This window comes from Grammomys surdaster, unplaced genomic scaffold, assembly GCF_004785775.1.
Source record: "Grammomys surdaster isolate TR1022 unplaced genomic scaffold, NIH_TR_1.0 126066, whole genome shotgun sequence".
In the NCBI taxonomy this organism is placed as follows: domain Eukaryota; kingdom Metazoa; phylum Chordata; class Mammalia; order Rodentia; family Muridae; genus Grammomys; species Grammomys surdaster.
Genome location: NW_021620876.1, coordinates 4130976 through 4151117, shown reverse-complemented (window position 1 = coordinate 4151117; position 20142 = coordinate 4130976). Strand labels below are relative to the sequence as shown.

General features: G+C 39.2%; 1 protein-coding gene across 7 annotated transcripts in view; it reads right to left on the bottom strand.

Moving 5' to 3' along the window:
- Positions 1–627: 627 nt before the first annotated feature.
- The window catches only part of Bbx (BBX high mobility group box domain containing), a 225199-nt gene continuing 205684 nt past the window's right edge, over positions 628–20142 (bottom strand). For 5 of the 7 annotated variants that reach the window (XM_028755587.1, XM_028755590.1, XM_028755594.1 and 2 more), the window contains 5 exons: positions 14577–14666; positions 13187–13246; positions 6224–6421; positions 4258–4441; positions 628–830 (listed from right to left, as the gene is read on the bottom strand). In XM_028755587.1, coding sequence (XP_028611420.1) covers positions 743–830; positions 4258–4441; positions 6224–6421; positions 13187–13246; positions 14577–14666 — 620 coding nt within the window. In that variant the 3' untranslated portion in view covers positions 628–742. The remainder of the gene's footprint in view (positions 831–4257; positions 4442–6223; positions 6422–13186; positions 13247–14576; positions 14667–20142) is intronic. The other 2 variants (XM_028755591.1, XM_028755592.1) reach the window with 2 other exon arrangements.

The window sequence follows — 20142 nt, the reverse complement described above, 5'->3', positions numbered from 1 at the left end:
TCTCTCTCTCTCTCTCTCTCTCTCTCTCTCTCTCTCTCTCTCCCTCCCTCCCTCCCTCTCTCTCTCTCTCTCTCTCTCTCTCTCTGCCAGCAAACTACCACTACCACTCTGGTGGCAAATATAAAAGTGCAGAATATATGGACCACGAGGCCGAGCATACACCGCTAACAATGGTACGTCTGCCTGCCCATGCTGCTTGGGAGTCTCTGGTACAGGCTTTTTAATATTTATTCTACAATATAAATGTAGGTATAACCTATTATATAAACCATCTTAGAACTTAAATCTTCATGTACAAAAGACTAAGAATATCTAATAATAACTAGTGCAGTGCGTCAGGGTTTTCTTGTTTGTTTTGAAAGAATAACTAGATAATATATGAAACTAGTTTCACACTCTCTGGTTGGTAAAAGAGATGCTGGATGAGCTACAGCAAAGGCAGCCTTTTACCAAGTCACCACTGGTCACCATTAAAAAGCCTTCCTTCCATGCAAAGCAAAGGTCCAGGTCACTTTGCTTTTGCTCAGTATCACACAGTAACACTGCCCTCAGAAATTGTGCCTTCTGAAACAACAAATGGGCCCAGAATGCTAAGTTCTGCTTCAAGTGATTCTGGGCAGTGTGGGGCAACAAGCACTTGTCTGCAGTCTGTACTTCCCACCGCATGGACTCGATAGCATCCCTGGTAAAGACAAGGCTAGGGTAGAAGGTAAAGCACAATGTTTTACAATTAAAGGGCGCGTCACTGGTCAGCGCAAGAAATAAGTACATGAGCCTGCGGCATTTCTTTTGGCTGTCCATCATGGGTGAGCGGAGTTGATCTCTGACCTCTGTAAAACAAGAGGAAAAATGTCACTTACTGAGGGCATATAATCTGAGATATGACCAATAAGTGATAGGAACTTTCCATTGTCCCACTTAATAGTAATTAATTGCTACTTAGTCATTTAATTAAAGCTGGATTTGTCCTTAGAACTTGACTTTGTGTCTTCTTTTTCTTTCTTTTCTGAAAAGTCATGTGTTCCCCTCCTTCCAACCTCTTAACAATGTATTTTCTTGTTACTGTACAAAGCTAAGGCCTTCCACTCTGTAGAGACTAAAATAAACTAAACCCCAAAACCGACATACCCACAGTCCCACAGTATTCTTAAGCACCTGCTTTAGATGTGAAAAACTTTCAGCCAAGAGTGATGTTCTTTGGTAACACCTTTCTCTTAATGCACGGATATTTAAATGACAATTTCCTGTGTTCAATGTGCCGAAAGAGGAAACTCTCTTAATTTGGTTGGTAATACCCAGGCTCATTTCTTAAGGTGGATAATACACCTAATTTAAAACTTAAGTTTTTCTGAAGAGAAAGATAGACTGAGACTCAGACAGAGTAACAATAAAAAGAACAAAAATAAACAAGAGGCAACATGGACCTTCTGTATGATATCTCACGGGTACATGGAGCAAACCCATCAGTGAAGAGATCAAGCACTGATACTGATTTTTAAATGGCAAGAACATCCAGCCTGTCGGCCAAAATCAGTATAATACACAGAGGAAAAAAATCCTGACAGAACTGGAGAATCCATGGAGACTTCTATCCTTTGGATTGAATCTGTGTACAGCAGTTTTTCACAATTTTGTATGTCTAGTAGTAAAATTATACACACACACACAGACACACACACACACACACACACCTCATTATTGTGAAAGTCCTATTCAAAATTTTTGGCAGTTTCAGCCAAGTTTTTCACCCTAAGAAGGCAGGGGTGAACCAACAAACACGCCATGCCCGGACAAACACACCGAGGCGGCTCTGGCCTATGGTGCACAAGAGCACTGGAAACAGCTGAACCGGCAGCAGTGTTCCATGGCTCTCACTTCCAATAAAGATGCCCAAAACACACAGCGGTGATTTAAAAATGCAGCAAATACCTGCTTTATAATTATATCCACATTTCTCTGAGTGTGCAAAAAAGAAAAGTAATTCTGTTATGTAGAATACTAGAAGTATACAAGATATTAAGAATTTTAGAAACAGAAAACATACTAGGACCAAGTTTCTATTAATTTGTTCATTCATGCATGGTTGCTGTTAAGTGCTAACTGTCCAATATGTTTAGTACTTTCTTTGAAAAAATGGATTTAAAATGCTGGTTTAAACCTTCATTATTATGTGTGCTTAAAAAAATTTAGGAAATTCTGGGAAAGGAAAAAAGAAAACAAGGAAAAGAGAAGAACATTACCATTTGTTAGGCTAGTGGCATAACTTTAGTAACTGATGCTGTTCACTCTAATGAGAAGCAATAGATAAGCCTCATACACAGTATCTATCTATCCCTACACAGTTAGGGAGCCACACATTGAGAACTACCTCATCCATTCACCTACTGCTAGAACCAGAGTCACCTAAGCTGGGACACAAAAAATAAAATCAATGCTTTACTTTCAACATGCATCAGGAGGAGATGAACTAGCAGCAGACATAATTACAACCCAGTGGGCAGCTGGTCTCAGAAGGGTCCACATACACTTGCATGAGGCACGCAAGCTGAGGTAGCATGAGGGTGTCTGAGAGAAGGAGACTAAACACAAGGGCTGGAAAGAGGAACAGCAATTCACCTGTGAGGATGTACAAAGGCAAGCATGGCCTAGCTGGCCAGGGTCAGTATTCCATGAGCACACAGCAAGGCTGTGGAGGGCAGGGAGTAGGTTTGATGAGAGTGGAAAGGCTTGCTTGGGTGTTTTGCTGCTGCTAAAGCTAGCTGACAGGACAATGATGCAATTACAGTAGAAGAGAAGGTTGCAGGAGTGAGGGGACTGTGGCCTTTTCTGAGGCCTTTACTATGATTCTCATTGAGTGTGCAAGTGGAGAAGTATCATCTTTCTCACAGTCTTAGCAGATCCCAGCACTGTGCCAGCACTCACTCCTTACTGGGAAGTTGCCTGTGCTACTGAAAAGGAATGGGACTTCCTGGAGCTCTCTGGAGGCTGACCTGAGGGGGCACTATTATTATATTAACTACATTAACAGGTAAAGGGAGGAGACCGCTAACAGGAGACAGTTGCTAACTGGGCCTTCAGGTTTACCTGGAGGTAAGAGGGGCATGGTGGGCTTTTAAAGATCCTGTGCTCAATTGAAAGTCTAATAAATAAAGTTATTCTTCAGTGGGGAATTCACTTTGAATAAAAAAGTAAAAACCTGCATTCATTAAAAAGTCCTTTCTTTCCCCAAGGATCCACTGCATAGCTGAAGATAGAACGCATTATGCTTTCTATGGGAACTAAAGAGTTTTCATGACTGATTTGGACAGATCCCTGTAGCATGTGATTCTTTAGGGATATTGTCCTGTTCAACTTAAGGTGAGAAAATGAGTTGCAGATCAGAGTGTTGAAGAAAACTAATAGGCTCTGTGTACCATGAGTCAGATGTCAAAATGAACTTTATCGTGAACCCGCAGTGTTCTGATGGGCTACTGCCGTAGCTACCAACAAAATCCTTACCACTGAGATGCCACAATCACTCACACAACATCTCCATGAGATCAGTGCAACTGTGCTCATTTAAATGAAAAAGATCCCCCCTCGCTTGGATACCTGAGCATTTGGTCCAGAGAGTGGTGGTGTTTGGGGAGGTCATGGAATCAATCTCTGAGAGATGGAGTCTTGCTGGAAGACGTATGTGACTGGGGAGGTGCTTCGTCTTTCCTCACTTCCTGCTTCTCTGCTTTGTGCTCAGGGCTGAGATAGAGCTCTCAGCTACCTGCTCCTGCCATGGGGCCTGCTGCTTGTTGCCATGGCTCCCCACCATGAGGGACTCTTACCCTCTAAAACTATAAGCTCAAACAGACCTTTCTTTCCTAAGTTGCTTTAGTCATGGAGTTTTATCAGAGCAACAGAATTAACAACTACAGCCACTCCTGACATATACAAAACAAGTGCTAGGAGTGAGAGAGGGAGTCATCACACTCAGGGTACTGGACTCTTCTTCCCCCATACTGCCTTCAAGATCTAACTCCAGAATGCTTACAGAATCCTGCTTCTTTACTCATAGGATTTTCATGGGATTAAAGTTTACCCACGGGATACTCTGATATTCAGATACTTAGTTGCCTTGTTCGCTAATGTTTCCCACACTGTTAATTCACACATACATATAAATAGCCATGCCCTTGAATTCAGTAGGAAACCCAGAACACTGTGTGACAGGAGGTCAGTTCTGGAATGGTCGGCTGGTTCCTCCACGCATGTTTGATCACTCACCTGTGAACATTCTCCATGGCTGCAACCTCAGCCAGTGCAGTGAGGCTAAAGAATGCAGACACAGCAGGCATTTCTGGAGTACTGCTCCGTGGCTCCTCGACCGTATTGTGTGAGCAATTATCACCGCAGTATGTCTGGGGCACTTTGGGGAGACTCCTCTGCAGTTGCTCCTTTGGTTTGTCATCTGAAACAAAAGAGGAATCTATCACAGGAGGATCACTCAGAGAAGGATCCCAGGGAAGCACTGTGCCAGATAGTGTGGAGAGCTGTTTGTCCTACCATGTCTATCTGCTACCTTCAAGTAGCAAGGATTAGACCGAATCTCTTTTTCCAAGGTACAAAGTACTTTCATTAAGCCCAATGGCAACTGTGAACTCTACCCTAAACCTAACTGCAAAGTACGTTTTATTCACAGTCAAAGAGCTGGTTCAGTGTTAGCGTGAGTTGGAACCAAAATAAAACCCAAGAGACTTGCGTACAGTAATACTGTCACAGTAATGTGGGCTGCGGGTCTTACGTAATGCTAACAGGTAGAATGGACTAAACAACAGATAATCAGTCCTGCTGAGCTCCACTTGTCACTTTGTTCCAAAGACCTCATGGAACAGAGACAAAGGGCTTTCTAATACCTATGAAAAGACAAAGGGAGAATACTTCCCTTATTATGCAAACATTGTAGGAGACACAGAATTTTAAATAACATTTAAATATAGAAAACCAACAAAAGATATGCTATTATAATTAAGACACGAAAGTAGCATGGTGGCTTTCCTATGTAAAAGGGAGTTATTTTCTAACATTTCTCTTTTTTTCCTACAACGGAGAAAGAATGAGGACGCAAATGAACAAGGATGTAGCAATCTATGAAATGAAAGTTACACATGAAAAGTAGAAAGAGTTTTTGGGAAAAGGGGACCAGTCAGGGGAGAAGACAGAGTAATGGGAGCTAAATATCATCATATCACATTACATACATGAGTAAGAATGTCGTTATGGCACCTACTATTTTAATATGTAAGTGAAAATAAGTGAAATAAAAATAAGGAAAAATAAAATTAAAGTAACAGATCGGAATGTAGATTAGAAAGTGAGGAGTGGACCAGCCAGACCCTGTGGAGACCTCCCACTCACAGAACCCCAACTCTTCAACGTCTCCCCTCTGACATGACGGTAGAACGAGGAGTCTCAATATGCCTTGTGGTTCTAACAATCATTTAAAACCACAAGACACAAGAAAAGGGCAAAATTAATAAACTGCCCTCTCCTTCTAACTCAGCAAGCAGTTCATCTCTGTGAAGACTGATATTAACCCAGATCAGATCAAATGGAATGCTACACCTACTGGGAGATAACAGCACAGGTCACTACACCTAGCTGTCACCCCAAGATCTTCAGGGGATGCTCACTCATTACTCTACCCTTTAACCTTGAGCCTTTCAGAAAATTCTACTGTTAAACAAACCAGCAGAAACAAGAAATAGATGACAGCTAAGAAAGGAAGTGGGTAATTTTACTGTCTGTTTAGATCAGAAAAATAAGAGATGTAACACATTCTCAGGCTCCCCTAGTGGTTTGAATCAGCACTATAGAAAATGCTGAATATATTTTTAGGTCCATAATTCATTGCATTGAATATCTAATAACCTGGCTTATAGCGATATGAATAGAACACCATGAACTCACCCAGATCCATCTAGTAGCTTTGAAAGTCTAGACTCTGGAATTTACTTAAGACTGTTTTAGGGCATTCTGATGAAAAGCATCCAACACCCCTAAAGATTACCTCTCCTTTCTAGCGATTCAGACACACACTTGGAGAAACAGCTATGGCTTTAGAGCATGTGTGGAGGAGAAAGTTGTAAAACACAGCAGGTCTTCTTTCATTCATAGTCACTTGGAGACCAATGTAGCCATGGTGGACACTTGCTGGCTCTCACAACCTTGATCTATAGATCTTGCTTCTTACCCAAAGAACCTCCTGCTGGTGATACTCGGCCATCTGCAGTCCTGACAAGGTGTGTGATCTTGGTTTTTCTTGCTTTTCTCTTTTGGCTGCCCACCAAAGGTTCTTGCATTGCTGTTGGCTCTGGAGTGTTGGGAATGGATAGGGCAGTTTTAACCTTATAAGCAGGCTCTGTGGTGTTTTTATCTTCTGAAAATATGGCTGAAATAGGATAAACACACAGTTATACACAAAACCACAAGGCACCACTCTGGAAAAGACATGTTCTGCGTGCCTGACCTATCTGAATAGGAAATTTACACTGAAGAGTTTTTAGAACATTGACAGAAAACAAAACAAAAAAAAAGAAAGAAAGAAAAAGAGAAAAGAAAGAAATGAAACATTCCCACAGTTTGCTTACTACTTACTTATATTTTTCTTAAATTTGTAGAGGTTTCAAGCACATCCTCTCATGCCTCTTTTATGTTGTGAAGGACTATATTACATAGGACCTGCAAGCATTTCGTAACCTGCATCCAACCAGTGACGTCCACCCCCAACTCCCTCACTCCCGTTTAATTAATTGTCTTTGGATCTGGTAGAGAGTTTGATCTGGTAGGTGGAGGTATTAATGCAGGCAAACCTTCTGCCTGTATCCTAAGAGATCACAAGTCCTGGGAGTGATCAGAGCACCTTCCTGAGATCTTCTGGGCCAGTAAAGTTTGGTATGGTGCTAACAGTACTTTCTTGTCTGAAGACACAGAGATTAAATATGCACTTCTTAAATTCACATTTATAGCTGGGCCATTTACCTTTAAGTACCAGGCTGGACTGAGTAGAAGAAAAAATTGTGAGGCTTAAACTTTTCTTATGCACACTGACTTAACAAGTAAGGATAAGATAAACACTGGTAAGGTCAGCACGCAAATGAAACTCTGAATTCTAGAACAGAGTGAACAGGCTTAATGAGATAATTGAATGAAGCACAGTTCATGGAGAGACTGAGTAATTGCAAAACCAATAAATCATTTAATAACACAGGACTGAATTCTCAGTGACTCGAATCAAGTGTAAGGAAGGTACAGGCCAAATTTTAAAATGTTCTTCCTTAATTCTGATTACATGAGAACTCTTGTCTCACACACTAACTTCCTTATGTATTCCTCCTTCTCACCCCCCTTATTTTGAAAGTAAAAAAAAAAAAAGAACATGTAATTATAGTACAGTAAACATGAAAAAGTAAATATACTATGGGACTAGAGATATGACTCAGCACTAAGCTCAATGGCTTCTCTTCCTGAGGACCTGAGTTTGATTCCCAGCACCCATCTGGCAAGCAATAACCTTTAGTATCACCACAGTATCTCCAATCCCAGGGTATTCAATAATGTCTTTGGGCCTTGGTGAACATTAGGCACACATGTAATGCACAGATATACATGCAGGTAAAATACCTACACAAGGAGGCAAAACACCCATACATATAAAATAAATTGATTTTGAAAGTAAAAGCAACCAAATTTTATGACTGGGACTTTTTTAAAAATGCCAGTGGCTGGTCTAAGGTTTTGCACAGGAAAAACATTAAGCACTTTTCTATCAATATTAGTAGTCATTTAAGCTCCTTATGGTAGGCATAGAAATCATTTTTGACAAAGAAAAGGGAAGACTAGGTCAGGAAATCAAAATTTGACATGACAAAGTCTGAGAAGATCAAACAAAGAGTACAAATTAACTGAGGGATCTGAAGTTAGGCACTTTGTTAACATATAAAAGCTGTGCACTCCTTTAATCCCAGCACTTGGGAGGCAGAGGCAGGTGGATTTTTGAACTTGAGGTCAGCTTGCTCTAGAGTGAGTTTTATAACAGCCAGAGAAACTCTGTCTTGAAAATCCAACCAACTAACCAACCAACCAACCAACCAACCAACCAACCAACCAACCAACCAACAACCAAACAAAAAACAAAAAAATATGTACAGTATAAAAAGAAAGAACAAGAAAAAAATCTAGTAAGAATAGCTCTGGGTATGTTAAACTCACTTGTTGATATAAATACTTCTGAAAATTTTAATCTAGCTCTACAGTGAATTTAGATATAGCTTTGAAAGAGGACTACAAATTATTAATAATTTTTGCCTTGAAAATCATAGATATCTGAAATAAAGAAGTTGATTCACATTCCAAACACATAGGAAAATTATTACAATTTTACCAATTAGAGTATGGACTTCCTTTTGGCCTTGTATCAATATCTTAGTACTGCAACACAAATGGCTATGTGGGGACAGTAAGGTAGCAATCACTGATTTAACAGCACTACCTCAAAACACCTGGTAAACAGGCTTCTATTTTGAGTACAGAATCCACAATCAGAAAAAGGGCCTTCTTATCATTTTAGACCTAATCCTATGTTCAAGGGTGGAATAGCTTTCATCGTAGGTATTCAGGCTCAGACTACTGGTTCTTTGTTTCTTAGTTGAACATGGGCCAATGGAAGTATATACATGTAAATTTTTTAAACATAAAAACTCTAATAAAAAATTCACTACAATTTAGTTAGAAATAATAGAACTCAAAGCCTCAGACAACATGGAAGAAGCTAAAAGCATGGATTTAACATGAATATCAAATAATGTGTGTTGCATTTTCATAAGCTTCAGCTTTGCTTACCCTTCACCTGTCACTCTAGAGGGAGTTCTGCTCACCACTACAGTATCACTGCTGATTTACAGGTGGGGCATCCCCAAAACGTACTGATTTCCCTTTTCTACTTCTATTTGTTTAAAAAAACCCAAAACCCCAAAACAAAAACAAAACAACAGAAAAAACTTGTTGTATGAAGGGCAAAGCACAGGTCCAAAGGTGAAAAGAAAATTGCATTGGAAAAAGGGGCAAAGAAAATAAAAGGCCAAGTGATTTGTGAAATGTCATCTGACTTCCAGAGACAATAGCGTTTCAGCAAAACCAGCCACAGACACAAGGTTTCTCCTCTTTTTTTTTTTTTAATATCTTTTTTTTTAGATTTATTTACTTATTATATATGAATATACTGTAGCTGTTTTCAGACACACCAGAAGAGGGCGTCAGATCTCATTACAGATGGTTGTGAGCCACCATGTGGTTGCTGGGATTTGAACTCAGGACCTCTGGAAGTGCAGTCAGTGCTCTTAACCACTGATCCATCTCTCCAGCCCAAGGTTTCTCCTCTTGAGCTGCAGTTTACTAGTTGTGGGACCGTGGGTCTCTATGGAAGGATGTGAACTGGGCTAGATTAACTCTAAAGAAGACGCTCAGACCGAAAAGGGTGGTTTTGCCACATAGCCTATAATAACGGTTTTGTAGAAAATAACAGTTATGAGAAAAATAAGCCCCTTCGTCAGCTCCAGGGTCCCAAGTGAGAGGGACACCTGTGGATTAGCCCTGTTTTAACTGTTTTTCACGGGTGAACCCTCAGGTAATTGTATCCTACTAAGTGTGGCTCTTTTGAAATTCTCTCCAGATGACCCAGCAGAGACACATTAGAGACTAAAGACATGGTTGCTAAAGGCCAGTATGGGAGGAGAATTCAGGTCCACATGCAGACAGGAGGAGGAAGTCAAAGAAAGGGTGGGACAACAAACAGTTCTAGATGTCAGCTTACTAGGAGAAAGCAAAGAAGTAACCAGTCACAGACTGGGTGAAAGGCAGCGTGTAATATAGTTCCATGGGAACTCTGTGTCAGCATTCCAGAATTTACACAGCTAAACTTATTATCATTATTATTTCACCTAACCTATTATCAGGTCTAGCAGTAATCACAGACCCTGCAGATCGTTCATACTTGACAAAGGTACGGGATAAGAGCAAAACTGTGTTAGAGAGTTAGAGTGCAGAGTTAAAGGTCTTGTTTGCCCCACACTTTACCTCGAGATTAAATCTAGAAAATGCTGCCATGTGCAGTGGCCTATGTAAAGAGTCACCCCTCAGGGACAATATGTAGTCAAATACATAGTCGTCTGTGACAAAACAGTATTAAGCCACACCAACCGAGTGAGTGGCAGGGTATGCGGGGCACAAAATCAAACAGCTCGGGAGGAGATCAAGCCCTCTTCCCCTACTCAAACAAGTGGGTACGTGAGAAAAGAAAGACTTTGCTATCCAAAAGCACATTAGTCATTTCTCTTTAGGCTTTTAATTGAACACATAAAATTCGCAGGCACACTGGAACAAGTCCACAGGGCTAGTTTTCACACTCACAGTAACCGGAGCACACGTGGAGTGCATCACCTGAGGGGGATAACACCAGCTCAGTCCTGGAGCCACTTTAGGACCCGGGCAGTAAGAGACTGCTTTGTTTTCCAAACTACTCCCCAAATGTGGAGAGTATTCTTTGGGAAAACAGTGCTGTACTTGGACTGCACCCCAGGAGGCTACTAGAATCGGGAATTTACATTCCAAGTGGGAAATTCAGTTGCACTGAAACCATTATGACTGTATCTGAAATCTCATTGCCTTTGGTTGGTCTCCCATGAACTAAAACAAGTCAGATGCCAGATGAAAAGAGGATGGATGGAATGAAGGAGCCAGGTCTATTATCCTGGGAGACTTTCCTGGAGGTACAGAGCAACAGTTCCAAACTTAGGGAAACCGATCCAGTCAGGCGGACTGTATGGATCATGTCTAAAGGTCCCCCTGTACAAACAGGCTGCCTGCAGTTACGTTAACTCCTGAAACTAGGTTACACATTGCAAAGAAACTACTCTAACTCTGATGGAGATTTTGCAAGACAGCCCTGGTTGGCTTGGCACTTATTACATAGTTCAGGCTGCCCTAACGTTCAAGGCAACCCCCTCCCACCTTAGTTTCCAGGATGCTGAGATTACAGCAAACCCAATGAGGGCTAAAAGTTGTCAGATCCGCTTGGGAAAATCAAACAGTAATGGCCAAAGAGCTTAAGGAGAGAGAATTCGGGTTTCTTCCCTCTTTATGGTTTAGTTGACCTTCATTTTTATTTTTTTAAAGTCAGGTGTTTGGGGCTGATAATCCTCCTTAATTCAACGGGGTTACAATCAAAATCGAAAACACTCACAAAAGAAAAGCCCTCTAAGTGTCATTAAGTACTAACTATCATCATGCCATCATTGTGGAGTTAGAAATCTTTAGTCACCACATTCCATGGAAAGACAAACAGTGGCTATGGTAGGTCTTCTTAGTTGAGAAGAAAAACTTGCCAATTCTAGGCTGTGGACAATTTCCTCTTCTTTTTGACTCATGCTAAAAGTACCTTGTACTATGGTTTCATTCTATGTCTTTCTATATTTACATCCTGCAAAGCAAAGCTTAACAGACGGTGATATGGCCATAGGTGTAAGAAAGGATGAGACAGGCCTGGGTAGTTCACAGTGTTACCACCTGAACAATTAAATACTGGGGATGGCATCAAAGTAAATAACCAAAGCAAGCCACTTTAAATCACTAGTGATTTTCTGATGCTTAAATTTAGTTCCATTTTTCTGGCTATGTAAAATGAATTTGCACGCTATTTTAAGTAAAGGACTCACACTTTTCAGAGCTGGATCTCCAAAGTTTTACTCAAGATATATCAATAATATATAAGTAATTAAGTATCATCAATAACAACTCCACTTCTACTAACCTCTGGGGACTGCATGGCAGATTCAAAACTGGTTGCCTTCCCTACTTCCACCCAAGGCAGAAGGTTAGAGAGGCTGGGATGTGCTTCTAGCATCCCAGACCCCATTAGACACCAGAGAAAAATCTCCATGTGTTAAGAGAGATATGGAACCTAACATTTATGTATTACCATGTAGGTCATCCCCAAATTCTGCAAGGTCAAATGTACTGAAAAACATATGTGTTTCATACAAATATAGAGTAAATTATAGTGAGGGCAAGCTATTTGTCCAACTAAACAGTACTCATTAGTGGCAAGTTTGAGAACACAGATCTCCCTAATTCATGTCAAATGAGTTTTCCACATCATTCTATACACACACTCTACATTTCTACAGGGTCAAATGTACTTAAAAAAACATCATTTCAAGTGGGTGGTGGAGGGGTTGGATTCAATCAAGTGCCTAATCTAGTCTTAAGCATACTGGTTCACTATGCATTGGTTTCATTTTGTTGATATAATGAGAATACAACTTGCATATAGAATTATAAAATGGAATATTTCGAAGATACCATTGACTTTTCAAATAAAGTAACTTTTTGTTCTACAAGGTCTCATGTAGCCCATCTGGGTCTCAAAGTCACTGCACAGTTGAGGGTAACATTTAATTTCTCCTAATTTCCACCTTTCAAGTGCAAAGATTCACAACCACAGACAGATCTAATGAAGTAACAAGTAATGACTAAAATGGTAAGTCTTTTAAAAGATCTATAATGAAAATATTTTGTTTGTGTGTTTTGGGGGTTGTAGGGGGAGTTGGAAGAAGAAAAAGCACCTTAACACTGATGTAACATTTCACTATATGACAATAATTACAATTAGATTTTATATAGAAGTAGGGTGTGGGAACATAAAACTGACATCTGTACTAGGACTTCTGGCTAGTTTGGCTATACATATGCCTCGGGTGAATGGACAAGGAACAATTCTCAGGTCAAAAATCACTTCTGTTAGCTAGCTTGCCATGCTGAGCTAGCCAGGGAGGGTCCCTACTCCTCAGTCCTGACTCCTATACTCCTGCATCACAGACACATTGTTAAAAAAACAAAACAAACAAACAAACAAACAAAAAACACTCGAGTCTAGAGTCAATGTGATTCCAAGGCTGCAAACCTTTTACCAAACTAAATACTACATGGCACCTATCTGATGATTAGCAGCAAAGCACAGTGTTGATTTAAAATAAAAAAAACAGTCTCAATATATATCTAATATTGGTTGACCCTACATGCATTTTGAATTTTTAAGGACTAAAAAACTATTCCGTTTTTAGCTTAAACCACATATAATTAGATAATATGTTTCTTTTACCTTCTGTAGGGTGAATGGCATCCAAGAAAAATTGCTTGTGTGACCATTTATCCCCACTTCCTAAAAACAAGGACAGAAAAGGAAAGGGCAGTGAAACTCTAATCCCAGCACAGATACACACAGCATCAAACAAAGTGTGTGCAAAATGACTTGAATATCAAACAACATGAATATCAAGCAGAATTTAATTTCAATTATTTTTATTCTCAAAACTATTTGCCAAGTAAACAAATGAGACTACTTAAGATATGGATAAAAATAAGTAAATTCTGTCATTTGTGAAATATGTTGGACGATATCTTGACTTTAATCAAGACAATTTGAAGGTCAGTAAATCAGGAAATTTAGTCAGGAAATCAAAGCTGACATTTTACCTACATTATAATTTTACTCACTGGAAGTGGAAGAAAGCTGACCATCAGTATGTAATGCCAGAAGTTGATGTGGCTATGAAACTGAGATGAAGTAAAAGCTGCAGTACAGAACACACAGGGGCACATACACACACACTAGTGCATGGAAGCCTGAGTTCCGAAGCCTGACAGGCTGCATACGTGGCCATGCAAGCAGGGTGCAAACAAGCCTCAGACGAGCAGGTTTATGGAAGCTGTGACACTGACATGCAGGACACCAAGGAATTCCGGCTCCCAAGTTCACATGGCTGAACTGTGAGAGAAGTGAGGACTTATCTTTTATGTGCAAGAATGAAAGTCTTGAGCTATGAGAATAGAAATCTTAAGATGAACCTGGAGCACATTCAAGGGTCCATCAGGACCACAATAGCAATGGATGTTCAGAGAAGGGCGAAGTGGTAGAGTGCCCAAGTTCTTAGTCCCCTCTGGAAATAATAGTTCTGTGGCTAAAGGAGATTGAAGAGTTCAGCCAACAACAAAGCATAGATGGGGAAGAGATGTTACAATTTAGGAGAAAAAAAGGTTTGTAAGATATTTTAATTAACAAAGTAGAGAAATGGCAAATGGCTGGACTTACATAAGACAATAAACTGTAGGATTTGGGAAAGTAGGAATATGTGGCCATTGTGTGAAAGGTTGCCAATAGGAGAAAAATAAGAATAGCCAAACAAAATAAATGGATAAGAGGCCTGGAAGACTAAATTAAAATTATACTAAATGTAAATGAGAAATAACAATTTTTGGATTCATATGGAGCTGTGATCAAAGAGACAAGTAATGGATTTGAGCAGAGATCTAAGTAAAGGAGACTTGCATAGATACAAAGTGTAGAAAGGATGAAGCCCCATGTCAAGAGCTGATGGCACTGAGCAAGCAAAGGGGAGAAAAGAAAGTAGGTGCGCATAAGCTTCGCTCAAGGATGAGTCTGGAATGGAGGTGAGCAAGAAACCTTAATGGAGGACGGAAGGCACCAGTACCTTTTTCTGGAGCATTAGGCTTCTCCTTTTTGTGCTTATATTTGCTGACAATTTTGTGGAATAAGTTCTTTTTCTGAGACTGGAAAGGACCTACAGACAATATTATAAATATATTTTAAGTTCACAAGGTTGCACAAAACAATAGTGTGGGCTTTGTTTTGTTCTTTTTAATTGTCACGCCCTCCTCCCTTCTAGGAATTAGTAAACTGAGTTGCAAGAAGTATTCTCCTGCAGATTCACTCAGCAAGTGCTCAGCCCATTTGGACAGGCTTATTTAAAACTCATAGAGATTTTCCTAGGAAATATGTTAGGAAAAAGCCTCCATTAGGGCTGGGACTCCCTGGGAGGAAGCTGCAGATTTAGTGGGTAGAAACAGACTATAATCAGCTAACAGCAGATAGGTGATAGTTTGAAATAGAGAAGGTTTTTACTTTAGACTCCTAAATGCCATGAAGAAATAGATAGAATGCATGTCTCACTTCTAAGAAACTGATCTTACAAGGACGGCACTTTCAGGGTAACCACTGACCTGAGAGCATTAGATAGCTTTCTGGCCCTTTCTGAGGCTAGGAAGGGATAGGGTAGATGGGTGATTTAAAAACAGGATATTTACTAAAGAGACAGCTCAGAACCTTAGTTTTTATAATTAAACAAAACTGTTGTTTTCCAGTTAAGGATCAGAACTAACAGCATCCTTCCAGAAGCAGGTTGTTTACTATCCATTGCAGATTTTCATGTCTGAATAATTTTACATGGCTTCTGTTCCCTCATCTATAAGTGGGGATCATCACAGTGCCTAACTCACAGGGTTGGTGTGAGGATCAAAAAGCTCTAAGTGTCACAGGCTCCCCTGCTGCATCTCCCACTTATTAGAGTCTGCAGCAAGCTCTGCCATCTGGCTGGTGACAAACTACCAATATTCCCTTGTGCTTAGCACTTCCACCCGTGCACGAGGCCAGCCTCCCTCCTGAGCATCAGTGTACAAACATTATTCCATGCAAATAATAACAAAAAAGGTGTTGGCATTTGCTCCAAATTACTGTCCCCTCCCCCAAATCCTCCGTCGCAAAGTTGTCCTCAGAAGGGCTGCCTACAACCTTCTTTTTCTGTTGTGTGTGAAACTCACTCCAACTACATATCTTAACACTCAAGAAAACCTGGTCATTACAACCCAAAGCCGAATGGTGATTCTTACTGTATTTAATGGGCTGTTCAGTAGCTCCCACAATGACTGGACATGGGTTGCACCCTCTACATTGAACACTTCCTGCACAGGTCCTAGGACCAAGCACTTTGCTTTGTCTCTTTCTACAGGGACCCACGCCTCTTTATTTCTTGCTAGGCAACCCAAGGTGGGGACAATGCAGATTTGCTCATTTCCTGTATTCTCACTTCTTTGGTGATCATTTGTAGTCTCAGTTTTAAATACCAGCTACTGGCTGATGAGTCACAAATGTGTGCTTAAGATGCTGATGACCTCACACTATCAAACACAGACCTACGAGATTCAGAGAACTGTCATGTCTGCAACCAAATACCCTTGTTCACTGTTCCCTGGTTGTACAAGTAGTCTTAATCCTATTTTATGGATTTTGTTTCAGCTGTTACTGAAGTTTAAAAATGCTTTAACTATATCCAGGCTAGCTTCCTTACTCTTCCAGACTACCCCATGCTAAGCTGCTGTCCAACACCAAGCTATCACTTATGAACTTGTTCTCCTAACAACCCTTTCTATAAGGTGATTAAAAAGCAAGGACACAAAAGCAGCTCCATTAAAATATGACTTACAAGCCAAATTAATCACTCAATTAAAATATAGCTAATATTTTCCTCTCTAGAGAGATATGCACCATCAACCAAAAACATAACATTTTATCACATAAAAAAATAAATGCCACAGGGAGCTAGAGAGATGGCTCAGTTATCTTCTTGTCCTGCATTTCCCCACCTCTAAGCCATCATTCAAACTACTTAATCAAATCACAGGTTTGACGATTTAAAAATCCTATATGACACAGACAATATAGTAAGTAGTTTAGATTGGTTTTGGATTTAGCATAACACTTCTAGGGCTCACCTGTGCTTCAGGAAGATCAGGATGATATGGATATTTATATTTGATCAGTTTAGGGCCTGAGAGATTGATGGATTATTTTCCACATTTTGGCTCTGATGAATACAGTTGGTATGAACATTGATGCATGGTTTTGTTTTTGTTTGTTTGTTTGTAGATGTATGTATTCTTATGGCATACACTCTTAGGCATATGCCTAGAGGCAGAGGTTATATGGTCAGTGTGTCTACTTAGTGCAGAAGGGTTTCGGGTTCTCCACTGTCTCTAAAGTGTTATTTTCAGTCTTTATGGTTACAGTCATTCTGAAGTGGAATCATCTTATTGCAATATTGATGTATATTTTCCTAAGATGTATCAAGCAATTCATTCTATTAATGGTGATTTATGTATCTCTGATTACTTGCTTATTTTTGTTGTTTTTAATGTGTTTTAAGATTTTTAAAAATTAGTTTTTTGTCAAGTGTGTTACAAAGATTTTCCCCCATTCTTTTTCATCTTTACTGACAGTGTCCTTTAAAATACAAAAAAAAAAATTTAATTTGATACAGCCCAATTTAGCTATTTATCTGTGTGGTCTTTTGCTACTTGAGTTTTTGATGTCTTATTTAATAATCCACTGATAATATGAGGCCATAAATATTTAACTACTGTGTTGAATGAACTATTTGTTTTGTTCAACACTGTCAAAATCAAATTTTAAGTTTGATTTCATATTGCAACATATACATATGTATGTGTCTGAGTGTATGCATGTACTCTACACAAATGCAGGTAATTCCTCTTAAAAGTCTGGCAGAGTCTATGGTAGTACTGTCTGGGCGTAGGGTCCTCACATCCCTAGTACCCTCTGATTGCTGATTTAACATCTTGACAAGTCACAGGTCATTCTTAAGTTGGCTTCAGCAGTTTGTGTCTTCCTATGAAATGTTCATCTTATCAAGATTATTTAATTTACTGGTGTATAGTATTCTGTTCATAGTATTCACACAATTATTTTCATTTATGTACAGTTGATAGTAATGTTCTGTTTCATTTCAGATTATAATAATGTAAATCTATTTTTCTTAGTCACAATCTATGTTTGTTGCTATTTTCAAGGAACTGGATTTGTTGTTTCTCTACTACATTTCGTATCACTATTTTTTTTTAATGTTTACTATTTCCGTCCTTCTTTCTTTTGGTTTGGGCTTGCCTTTCTTTTTTCAGTACCTTAAGGTGAAAGGCTAGTTGGAGTGGCAACAGAAGGGAAGTAAATTCCTCTCTAAGCGTAGCTAACCCCGCATTCCTCTCATCTGACACTCTGCTCTCACTTGCATTGTCTCATCACTTAACATTTTCTTCAACTTCTGATTTTAATTTGTTCTACTATGGCCAGAGAAAATACTTCACTTGCTTAATTTTAAATGAATCACTTTGCTTTACAGCTAGCACATAGCTAATTATGAGGATTGTTCCATATACTTGAGGTACACACTCCACAAGTGTTAGGTCTTGTCTGTTAGTTCTAGTTGTTTGAACGTTGTTCAAGTGTTCATTTTCCTTGCTGACCATTTGTCTACTTGCTCTATCGATCTGTTCTCTTGATTTTCATATCACTTTTAACCTTCAAACACATGATATTCTTTGGTTAAGTGGGGCTTGTTTATTTATCTGTCCACTCAGTATAATGAAACCTCCATAGGAGCAGGTTCTTTGATTTTATTCCCAGTTATAATCAGTGTGCATAGACTAGAGTTTAGTATAAGACAGATTCTCAAAAAAAAGCTACTTCATAAATAACAAAGCTCCTACAGCACTGATTGGCAAAAATGTTGAGAAACATGTTTCTTAAGTTAGCAATGATACCATAAATCTCTGCTAATGTTATGACCACAAGCCATTCTTCTAAATAACCCATACCAAATACTTTTGATTATTTGGAATGGTTTGAAATGGAAATAGAAAAAAAATTAAGAAAAAAAAGAATCACTGAGAGAAACTAAATTAACAAGCACAATGGTCCACTGACATTAGCAGTGTTCTCTATAATGTGTTTGCACCAGTGGTTCCTGTATTATAGAACCCAGGCACTCACACCAGAATGACACCTGAATGACATGTAGGCAATCACGGAAAATACTTAGGAAAAAGCAGAAGAAACTTTTTGAGACTTCTGAGGCTCACAGAGACCCTGCTGATTTACCTGTGGGAATTATAAGATATTGCCTCACACAGAAAGTGGCAAGCGCAGACTGATTTGGAATGGCTTAGAAAAGAAGAAAAGGACTATAAAAAGTGTAAGTTAAGGACAAAGCTAAAGACAAATCTGTCCATATTTGCGCAGACACATACACAGCAAACATGCAGGCTGGCTTTGTATTTAGAAGAGCTTATATAAGCTTACATTTAAAAAAATTCTTTGCTTTGAACCATCCCCCAAAAGATGACTAAAAATACTGTAAACAAATGATGGCTTCTTCAAAGATAGTGACAAGCACATGAAAGGAAAGTAATGAGTAAGATCTAATCACAGTCACAGAAAAGCAGTGATTTAGGAGTCAATAAATGAACAATTTCATTTCTGCTCACCAGCATGGCAGCACATGTGTTTGACAAGCTGTCTGAAGAAAATAAAGTTTAAAAAATGATTTAAAGAAAAGGAAATACAAGACAATTAAGAACTTTCTTTTTCCTTGTGTGATATTAACATAGAAGAGTCCACAAACTGGGTGAAAGGGAAATGAAAAGCAGAAAAAAAATGTTCTAGAAAGAATCATTGAGAAATCAAAGAAATGATAAGAGTTCTTCACTCACACTCCGCTTCAGGTTTCTAATTCATCTCTTTGCCTAGCAAACTGTTTCAGAGTATAAAGTATAAGTAAAAATATATATATTCTTGGAAGACTATAGCTTATCAAAATAAACATAAGATTTAGAAAAAAATTCATGATAGTGTACATTCTATAGCTGCAAATGTACTGTCACTACCTTCCTGAGAAAGTTTCAGAGTCAATGAAGACCCTCAAATAGTTTGAGGAAAAACTACAAAGGTCTGTCTAAACTTAGAAGTACATCTTCCTAACAGGAGGTTAGCCTAGCTATTTTCAGTGTCAGTGACTGAAAGTGTTCTCAATTTCAAACAGCAGATTCTAGCTTCTATGTTGTGAAACTGTTTCTTAATACCACCATGATTTAAAAATAAAACTTAATTCTTAACCATTTTATGGGAAGGGGATAGTAGCTGGATTAAGTTTTATATTTATATATATATATGTGTGTGTGTGTGCGCGTGTGTGTGTGTAAAGCTGGTGTTGTACGTAGCTAGCTCCTGTTTAGCCATTTAATATCTTTTCCATTTTTGAATTTTATGTATATGGTGTTTTGTCTGCATTATGTCTGTGTACTACATGCAAGCAATCTTTGTGGAAGCCAGAAGAGGGTGTCAGCTCCTCTGGGACTGGAATTACAAATGGTTTTAAGCTGCCATGTGGGTACTGTCAACAATGGACCTCT